The sequence below is a fragment of the Thamnophis sirtalis genome, unplaced genomic scaffold, assembly GCF_051295495.1.
Source record: "Thamnophis sirtalis isolate CommonGarterSnake01/CBP01778 unplaced genomic scaffold, rThaSir2_p1.2 scaffold_2, whole genome shotgun sequence".
In the NCBI taxonomy this organism is placed as follows: Eukaryota; Metazoa; Chordata; class Lepidosauria; order Squamata; family Natricidae; genus Thamnophis; species Thamnophis sirtalis.
Window position 1 is genome coordinate 99712621 of NW_028261382.1, and position 10000 is coordinate 99722620.

A 10000-nucleotide genomic window follows, 5' to 3' on the forward strand; every position below is an offset into this window, starting at 1 on the left:
AAGTATTTTTGGCAAAGCATCCCCACTCCGCTGGGTGGGAGGAGGGCTATTTCTCCGTCCTTTGCAGGGTGCCCAACGTGGCTTATGTCCCGCCTGACCATGGACTGAGGAGCTGATATTGTCAGGCGGTGCTAGGGGGAAAAAACCCTTGTCTTGCAGAGGTGTTAATCCGCTTGATCTCCCGGAAGATTGTAAAGGATAACCGTCTTCAACGTGCTGTCCATTTGAAAACCCCTCACTTCCCTTCTTTATTTAAGGGTTAGACAGATGGCAAAGTACCAGCAGAAGAGAATATTTGTAGCTTGGGATGGACCAGTGGGGTGCTGAGCGTGATAATGTTCTTGCAGACGTTTCATGACCCAACTAGGTAACATTATCAGTGCTACAAGGAAGTGGTGTTGGAGGAGGAGGAGGAGGAAGGAAGAGGAGGAGGAGGAAAAGGGGAAGGGAGAAGAGGGAGGAGGGGGGGAAGAAAGGAGGAGGAGAAGGGGAAGGGAGTGGAGGAGGAGGAGGAGGAGGAAGAGGAAGAGGAGGAAGGAAGAGGAGGAGGAAAAGGGGAAGGGAGAGGAGGAGGAGGGGGGAAGGAGGAGGAAGAGGAGGAAGGAAGAGGAGGAGGAAAAGGGGAAGGGAGAGGAGGAGGGGGAAGGAAGGAGGAGGAGGAAGAAGAGGAAGAGGAGGAAGGAAGAGGAGGAGGAAAAGGGGAAGGGAGAGGAGGAAGGGGAAGGAAGGAGGAGGAGGAAGAAGAGGAAGAGGGAGGAAGGAAGAGGAGGAGGAAAAGGGGAAGGGAGAGGAGGAGGGGAAGGAAGGAGGGAGGAAGAGGAGGAGGAGGAAGGAAGAGGAGGAGGAAGAGAAGGAAGAAAAGGGGAAGGGAGAGGAGGAGGAGGGGGAAGGAAGGAGGAGGAGGAAGAAGAGGAAGGAAGAGGAGGAGGGGGGAGGAAGAGGAGGAAGGAAGAGGAGGAGGAAAAGGGGAACGGAGAGGAGGCGGAGGGAAGGAAGGAGGAGGAAGAGAAGAGGAAGAGGAGGAAGGAAGAGGAGGAGGAAAAGGGGAAGGGAGAGGAGGAGGGGGGGAAGGAAGGAAGGAAGGAAGGAAGGAAGGAAGGAAGGAAGGAAGGAAGGGGGGGAGGAGGAGGAGGAGGAGGAGGAGGAGGAGGAGGAGGAGGAGGAGGAGGAAGAAGAAGAGGGTTGGGTTTTTGAGCTTGGCTGTTTTCACCAAAACTGTGCCAGTGTGATATAGCCATAAAACCATTCTTTGAGGAATCTACCTGCCTCGGAGTCCTGTTTGCCACGGGGGGGGGGGTATTGCTTGGAACCCTGTCATTAACATCAATTAGGCTCGAGGGTTCCTCCACGTTCTGATATAAAAGCCAAGGACTTCTAGGAAAATGGCTGAATCCTAAAGAAGAGCCTCGCTGGATCTCCCAGTTCAAAACCCCCAAGTCATTGGAGGAGCGTCAGCCATTATTTCGAGGAGAATTCTCTGGTCTTCATGCTCTCTGTTTCCTCCGAGTGGGGAAAGCGTGGGATTAAAAGGGCTTAATGGAACAAGGAGCAGAGTGACAGGAGTCTCCCAACGGGAGGTGTAGAAGGATGCACCTCTCCCGTTTCAGGAAGCGAGTGACCTTTGTCAAATGTGGATTTATTGATTCACAAGGAAGGAGACGCAGAGCCTCTGAAGATGCAACATGGAGGCTTCGCCATCTCAAGGGTCCTCGCAGCTCCCCTTGCCTATTCTCAGAAATTACGCCAGGGTGTTCTGACCTAGGCTTCCTGAGACAGTTAAAAGGATACGTTTAGTCCCCAAAACCTCTTTGTATTTCAACAGCTGTGAATTATATTCATTCACAGCCCGTAATGAGTCCCAAAGAGTTGTTAAGAGTCCTACAGTAGTCTGCCAAAGTCTTTCGGGATAAAGCTGATAAGCACCCACCTTTATCTCCTTGAAACGCTGCCAAAGACCTAATTGGCAATTAGCTTTGCAAGGCTACACGGAGCACAGAGTCAAAACGGAGTTTCAGAGTTTAAACCGACCAGAACGAACCAAGTTGCTTCCTGCAAAGGCTCCCGTGCCTTTGCTCTCCTTTATGTCCTATGGGAGGGGCCAATCACCTCCAAGCCTTACTCCTGAGTCGCCCCTTTTGTCTTAACTGCTCTTGCCTTCTGCCAGTTCAGCGCATGGGCGCACTGGGAACAGGCTCCCCCTGTTCCTCTGCCTCGCTGATGTCCGACTCTCCGGAGGCAGCCCATAACTCCCAGATGGCCCTGGCCCCCTCTCTGCCTCCGACGCAGAGCCCTCGTCTGAGCCTTCCCCAGACTCCAGGACTGGCCCATGTTCCTCCCCAACCTCCTCACAGTCCGAATCTGCTGCCAGCTCCGCAGGCCGCCAGCAGACCACAACACAGGTGCGATGAAGGAATGAGCAAAGGAAGGAGGGCGATTCTTACCTGGAGAAAGAGGACTCTGAAGGGCCACTGCTCTGCTGGCCTTCGTACTGCTGGACGAGTGCCCGGACGCTCCAGTGCGGCCGCTCAGTCCCTCCGTGCGGGTGGCTGTTTCTAGAGAGAAGGACAGCACCGTCAGGAGGGGGCGAAGAGAGATAAAATGCCGTCCCCTCTGCATCCTTTCCTCTCCATCCAATGGGTGGTTTCAAAAAAGGAACTTTGGGGGAAAAAATTCCTCCCCTTACAATCAGAATTAGAAGCAGAATTTCTGTTGCAAAGCCTGATTTTATGACTGGTTGTTGAGTGAATCACGGCAGTTGTAAGTCAATCACATGGCCGTTAAGCGAATCTGGCTTCCTTCGTTGTCTTTCGGTGTCGGAGATCGGCTGGGAAGATCCCAAATGGTGATTATGTAGCAACAGCCCTTGGACTGATATACCCCTTCACGGTGCTTTTACAGCTCTATCTAAGCGGTTTCAGAGTCGGCCTCTTGTCCTCCCCAACAATCTGGGTCCTCATTTTACTGACCTCGGAAGGCTGGAAGGCTGAGTCAACATTGAGCATGGTGAGGTTCGAACTGCCAAACTGCAGGCAGCCGGCAGTCAGCAGAAGTAGCCTGCAGTACTGCACTCTAGATTTAGTAGATTTAGTAGATTTTATTAATATTTGTAGGCCGCCCTTTTCCCTGAGGGGACTCAGGGCGGCTCACATAAAATCCGGGGAGGGAGGGAGGGAGGGAGGGAGAGGGAGGAAGGGAGGAAGGGAGGAAGGGAGGAAGAAGGAAGGAAGGGGAGGAAGGAAGGAAGATAGCAATAGCCCTGAGACTTATATACTGCTTCACAATGCTTTACAGCCCTCTCTAAGTGGTTTACAGAGTCAGCCTCTTGCCCCCAACAATCTGGGTCCTCATTTTACCCATCTCAGAAGGACGGAAGGCTGAGTCAACCTTGAGCATGGTGAGGTTCGAACTACCACATTGTAGTCAGCCGGCAGTCAGCAGAAGTAGCCTGCAGTACTGCACTTTAACAGGAAGGAAGGAAGGAAGGAAGGAAGGAAGGAAGGAAGGAAGGAAGGAAGGAAGGAAGGAAGGAAGGAAGGAAGGAAGGAAGGAAGGAAGGAAGGAAATAGCAAGACTTATATACCGCTTCACAGTGCTTTACAGCCCTCTCTAAGTGGTTTACAGACTCAGCCTCTTGCCCCCAACAATTTGGGTCCTCTTTTTACCAACGGAAGGCTGAGAAGGTCAGGATCGAACTGCTGGCAATTGGCAGAATTAGCCTGCAATAATGGATTCAGGAAGGAAGGAAGGAAGGAAGGAAGGAAGGAAGGAAGGAAGGAAGGAAGGAAGGAAGGAAGGAAGGAAGGAAGGAAGGAAGGAAGGAAGGAAGGAAGGAAGGAAGGAAGGAAGGAAGGAAGGAAGGAAGGTAGCAATAGCCCTTAGACTTATATACTGCTTCACAATGCTCCACAGGCTAAGCGGTTCACAGAGTCAGCCTCTTGTCCTCCCCAACAATCTGGGTCCTCATTTGACCCACCTCAAAAGGAAGGAAGGCTGAGTCAACCTTGAGCCAGTCAGGATCAAATTGCCAAATTGCAGGCAGCCGGCAGTCAGCAGAAGTAGCCTGCAGTACTGCGCTCTAACCACTGTGCCACTGTGGCTCCTATGGATGAAGGCCCGGATGCTAAAATGATCCCAAGTAGCTGTTTAGCACCCAAACTTTGATGGTGCAACTGCTGCAGGGATGGGGGAACTGGGCATCGGTAATTTTTTTCAACGTAACTTCAGATGCTCCCTAAGATATTCACTTGTAAATATTGAAGCGCAGTTTTTGCTGCCGTCCCAGAGAGATGACCTACCTGGGGTGGGGCTGGAAGGCACCGCGGCCCACTCCCGAGACATCCTGGCGCACCTCTGCCAGGGCGGCCACCGCCTCCTGGGCCACGGCCACGGCCGAGCGAGGCCTGGGATGGGCCAGCAAGATTCCGCTCCCCCCCTGGATCTCCTCCACGGGTTTTGCCGAAGCGATTTTGCCGGATCCGGGCTTAAAGTGAGCGGCCAGCGCAAGGACCAACCTCATGATGCATTTCAGATTCCCGTCCACGATATCTAGGGAAACACAGGTAGGCCCAAATGGCCGTGAGCTGGCCAAGGGGAGGAGCCTGAGGCTGTCATTCAAGCCACGAAGGAACAGCCCGGGCCACCCAATAGTAATGCCCCCCCTTTTTAACAAAGTTTCTCTTTCTCTGATTCTCTTTTTCTCATTCTTTCTCAGTCTCTCCTCTCTCTCTTTCTCTCATTCTCCTATTCTCTCTTCCCATCCCCCATGTCCCCTTTCTCGCTCCTCCATTCTCTCTCCCTCTCTCTCATTCTTTCTCGCTCTCCTCTCCCCTTCATTCTCTCTCACTCTTTCCCTCATTCTCTCTCTTTCTCTTCTCCTATTCACTCTCTCCCTCCCTCTCTTCTCTCTCCTTTCTCTCTCTTTCTCTCTCTCTCTCTCTATTCTCTCATTTTCTCCCTCCCTCTCTCATTCTCTTTTTCTCATTCTTTCTCATTCTCTCCTCTTCTCTTCTCTCCCTCTTCTCTCTCCCCTTTCTCTCTTTTCTCATTCTCTCTCCCATCTCTCTCATTCTTTCTCGCTCTCCCTCCCTCTCTCTTCTCTCTCTCTCTCTTTCTCTCATTCTCCTCTCCTCTCCTCTTTCTCTCTCCTCTTCTTTCTATCTCTTTCTCTCTCTCTCTCTTTCTCTCATCCCTCCCTCTCTCATTCTTTTTCTCATTCTTTCTCATTCTCTCCTCTCTCTCTTTCTCTCATTCTCCTATTCTCTTTCCCCATCCCCCTTCTCTCATTCTCTCTCTCTTTCTCATTCTCTCTCCCCTCTCTCTCATTCTTTCTCGCTCTCCTCCCTTCTCTCATTCTCTCTCACTCTTTCCCTCATTCTCTCTCTTTCTCATTCTCCTATTCACTCTCTCCCTCCCTCCCCCTCTCATTCTCTCTCTTTCTCACTCTCTCTCTTTCTTTCTCTCTCCCTCTTTCTTTCTCTCTCTTTCTCTCTCTCTCCTCTCTCTATTCTCTCATTTTCTCCCTCCCTCTCTCATTCTCTTTTTCTCATTCTTTCTCATTCTCTCCTCTCTCTCTTTCTCTCATTCTCCTATTCTCTCTTCCCCCATCCCCCTTCTCTCGTTCTCTCTCTTTCTCATTCTCTCTCCCATCTCTCTCATTCTTTCTCGCTCTCCCTCCCTCTCTCTCATTCTCTCTTTCTCTCATTCTCTCTCTCTTTCTCATTCTCCTATTCACTCTCTCCCTCCCTCCCCCCTCTCATTCTCTCTCTTTCTCACTCTCTCTCCCTTTCTTTCTCTCTCCCTCTTTCTTTCTATCTCTTTCTCTCTTTCTCCTCTCTCTATTCTCTCATTTTCTCCCTCCCTCTCTCATTCTTTTTCTCATTCTTTCTCATTCTCTCCTCTCTCTCTTTCTCTCATTCTCCTATTCTCTTTCCCCATCCCCCTTCTCTCATTCTCTCTCTCTTTCTCATTCTCTCTCCCCTCTCTCTCATTCTTTCTCGCTCTCCCTCCCTCTCTCTCATTCTCTCTCTCTCACTCTTTCCCTCATTCTCTCTCTTTCTCTCATTCTCCTATTCACTCTCTCCCTCCCTCCCCCCTCTCATTCTCTTTCTCACTCTCTCCCCCTCTCTCATTCTTTCTCTCTCTCCCTCTTTCTATCTCTCTCTTTCTCTCTCTCTCTCTCTCTCATTTTCTCCCTCCCTCTCATTCCCTTTCTCTAATTCTCTCTCATTCTCTCCTCTTTCTCTCATTCTCCTATTCTCTCTTCCCCATCCCCCCTCTTTCTCTCTCTTTCTCATTCTCTCTCTCCCCCTCTTTCTTTCTCCCTCTCCCTCTCTTTCTCCTCTCTCTATTCTCTCATTTTCTCCCTCCCTCTCTCTCATTCTCTCTCTCTCATTCTTTCCCACTCTCTCTCTCATTTTCTCTTTTTCTCTCCTTCTCCCTCCCTCCCATGTTCCACCATCTTCAGCAAGAGAAGCCCAAGGGAGGACCGGAGCCCCCAGGCCCTTCAAGGCGAGGGCCTGAACGGCTGAGGCTCACCTTTAGCTGAGGTCTGGTGCATGCGGATCTTCTTGGACGCCACGAATTGTAGGACTTTCTCCACGTTCTCCTTCATGGCCTGCTGGTCGGTGGGCGACTCCTCCACACCCCTGAGCTTCTCTCCAGCTGCAAGAGAGGAGCAGGCCAAACTTTAGGGGGACTCTTCAACAGATGCAGGAGGAGAACGGCCGAGCCCTTGGCTAGGATATAGCAATATAGCAATAGACTTATATACCGCTTCATAGGCCTTTCAGGCCTCTCTAAGCGGTTTACAGAGAGTCAGCATATTGCCCCCAACAATCTGGGTCCTCATTTTACCCACCTCGGAAGGATGGAAGGCTGAGTCAACCCTGAGCCGGTGAGATTTGAACAGCCAAACTGCTGATCTAGCAGTCAGCCTGCAGTGCTGCATTTAACCACTGTGCCACCTTGCCACGGGGAATATATAACATGCATTTTGCTCTCTCCTTGGAGCATCAGAAAACTACTGCAGGTAATCCTCGACTTACAACGGTCCATTTAGTGACCGAAGTTACAACAGCCCTGGAAAAAAAATGAGTTATGACTGTTTTTCACACTTACGACCGTCGGGGCGTCCCCAGTGTCGCGTGATCCAAAATTCAGTCGCTGTGTCCCAGGGTTACGTGATCCCCTTTTGCGACCGTCTGACAAGCAAAGTCAAGGGGGAAACCAGGTTCACTTAATGACCGTGTTGCTGGCTTAACAACCTGAGTGATTCACTTAACAACGGTAGCAAGAAAGGTTGTAAAAGAGGCCACTTAAGAAGTGTCTCGTTTAACAATGGAAATTTTGTGGCCGTAAGTCGAGGATTGCCAGTGCAGTATTGAACTCCAACTCCCAGAATTCCCCTATTTCAGTGAACTGGGAGTATTGGAAGCAGGTGGGGGGGTGATGTGTCTCCTTCCCTCCTGCACAGTCTCTCTGCTCCTCCCCCTTAACCCAGATGAAACCCAGGACTCTGGGCCCCGAAAACCCATCCGGGCGTCTTCGTAGTAGTGAGGCCACTCACCTACGATCTCAATGAGAGACGTAAGAACCACGCCATCGCGGAGGTCGCGCCTCAAATCCTGCACCGGTTGAACTTCTGGCTTCTTCTTGAGCTGTGAATTCACCCAGGTGACGTAAGACTGGAGCTGTTGCTGGAAAAAAGGAAGGAAGAAAGGAGGCCACTGGGAGATCACTAAATGTAATGGAAGCATTGGCTTTTCTCTCTCCCCTCCTCCCTCCCCCCCTCCTATGTATGTGTGTGTTTGTGTATGTGTATGTGTCTGTCTGTCTCTATCTCTCATCTATCTATCTACCTCATCTCTCTCTCTCTTGATATATATATATATATATATATATATATATATATATATATATATATATATATATATATATATATATATATATATATATATATATATATATATATATATATATCAAGAGGTCACCTGTTTGAGCAGGGGGTTGGACTAGAAGACCTCCAAGGTCCCTTCCGGCTCTGTTATTCTGTATTCTGTTATTTATTTTTGGTGGTCTTAAGTCGTAACTTAAGGTCCGTTGACCCCCTTAGTATCGCAGTCGAGACCCTCCCCTGTTGTCTAGAAAATACTGGAACTTTTATTCAACTGCGGTGTGGAAATAGGTGTGAAATCCAAGCTACGCATGGTTCCACCACAAAACCGCGGTAGACTAAAGCGTGCTCGACGAAAGCGCGTACGTGACGTCATCACAGCGCGACGAAAACAGCACGCTGTGAGCGGTAAACTTAAAATTAACGCGTAAATCTAAACCTAACCCCCCCAAACCTAACCCTAAACCTAACCCTAAGCCTAACCCTTAACCTAACCCTAACGCTTAACGTAACCCTAAACCTAACCCTAACCCTAACCCTTAACTTTATGTGAATCGGCTTGCTTTAAAAGCGCTTTTTAAAGCGCCCTTTTTCTTTCTTGTCGCGCTGCTGATGACGTCACGTACGCGCTTTAATCGGGCGCGCTTTAGTGGACCGCGGTTTTGACGTGCCACGGCTACGCATAAGTTTGCAAAGGCCCGGCCATGGTTTTTTGAAAACCGAACTGCGGTGTTTTTTCTCTTTTGTTATGCAAAAACCTGAACAATCTTGGGTGGAAAACGCAGCCGTGCGCGGGTACCCCTTCTTTCTCCACCTTGTCGTGGTGAGAGAATCGGGAGGGGAAAACGGCATCGATGCTTAAAGAATGCAAGATGCATTTATTTTCAATCAAGATCCAGCCAGGCTTTTATTCTGCTCCGGGGAGCGGAGGGAAGCACTTTTTCCGCTATATTAACACAATTCGAGACGTGCAGAAGTTATAAATAAAAGAAGCAATTGCCCTAAATTCTCTTCCTTTTCACATCTCAGAAATCTCCTTTTTTGGGGGGGGAGGGTTCGTTCCCCCCCGGCCTTGTGTAGTTTTCTGCTTTCTGTGCGTTTAACATCACTCTGCCTTCTTTCTCTCCATTAAATTTTAATGCCTTATTATTTCTGCCGCTTGTTAATCCTTCAGCTGTCACTGGTGACAGATAGCTGCTTTCTTCCATCCTGTCCCGTCCCCCCCCCCCCCACTCTCCTTGTTTGGGTGGAATTTAAAATCTCCGTTCAGCCTGGCAAAAAAAAACAACCCCATAAGTGCGAAGAGTTTTCTGCATGCATCATAAGCCGCGAAGAGGTGCGGGAAATTCTCTGAAGATTCTCAAACTATTCATGAAAGTTCACATCCACTAGGGGGTGAAAGGCTACAGGTTCGCCTGAACCGGTAGTAAAAAATGCTACTGGTTTGTAGAACCGGTAGTAAAAAATAGTACAAAAAAGGTTTTTTTTAAAGTTTCAATGATGGCACGTAACACAGCTGATCTTCAGAACGTTTTTTTAAAAAACTTTGAAAGCATTTTTTAAACTACAGGTTCCCCGGAAACGGGGGCGGGGTCCATTTTTGCTCCTGGCAGGCTTTCCTGACGCCTGCTAGGCCAAAAACAGGGGGAGAAATTGGGGGGGGGGGTGCTGAGAAAGAAAGAAAGAAAGAAAGAAAGAAAGAAAGAAAGAAAGAAAGAAAGAAAGAAAGAAAGAAAGAGAGAGAGAGACGGATAGATGAGATATAGATATATAGAGAGATAGTAGAGATAGGGAGATAGATAGGTAGATAGATGATAGATAGATAGATAGATAGATAGATAGATAGATAGATAGATAGATAGACAGACAGACAGATAGACAGACAGAGAGAGAGAGAGAGAGAGAGAGATGAGAGAAATACAGATAGGCAGACAGACAGACAGACAGACAGACAGATAGATAAAGAGATATATGAGATATAGAGATAGATGTGGTAGAAATAGGTAGAGAGAGAGAGAGAGAGAGAGAGAGAGCATTCGCTGGCTGGGGAATTCTGGGAGTTGAAGTCCGGACCTCTTCAAGTTGCCAAGGTTGAGAAACACTGTGCTA

The 10000-nt window shown here is 49.2% G+C and overlaps 1 protein-coding gene across 1 annotated transcript in view; it reads right to left on the minus strand.

Annotated features, from left to right (window-relative positions):
* The window catches only part of DIXDC1 (DIX domain containing 1), a 48385-nt gene that overhangs the window by 24242 nt on the left and 14143 nt on the right, over nt 1-10000 (minus strand). The window contains exons 2-5 of the mRNA XM_087706521.1: nt 7565-7694; nt 6535-6660; nt 4296-4545; nt 2442-2552 (exon numbers count right to left, since the gene is read on the minus strand). Coding sequence (XP_087562647.1) covers nt 2442-2552; nt 4296-4545; nt 6535-6660; nt 7565-7694 — 617 coding nt within the window. The remainder of the gene's footprint in view (nt 1-2441; nt 2553-4295; nt 4546-6534; nt 6661-7564; nt 7695-10000) is intronic.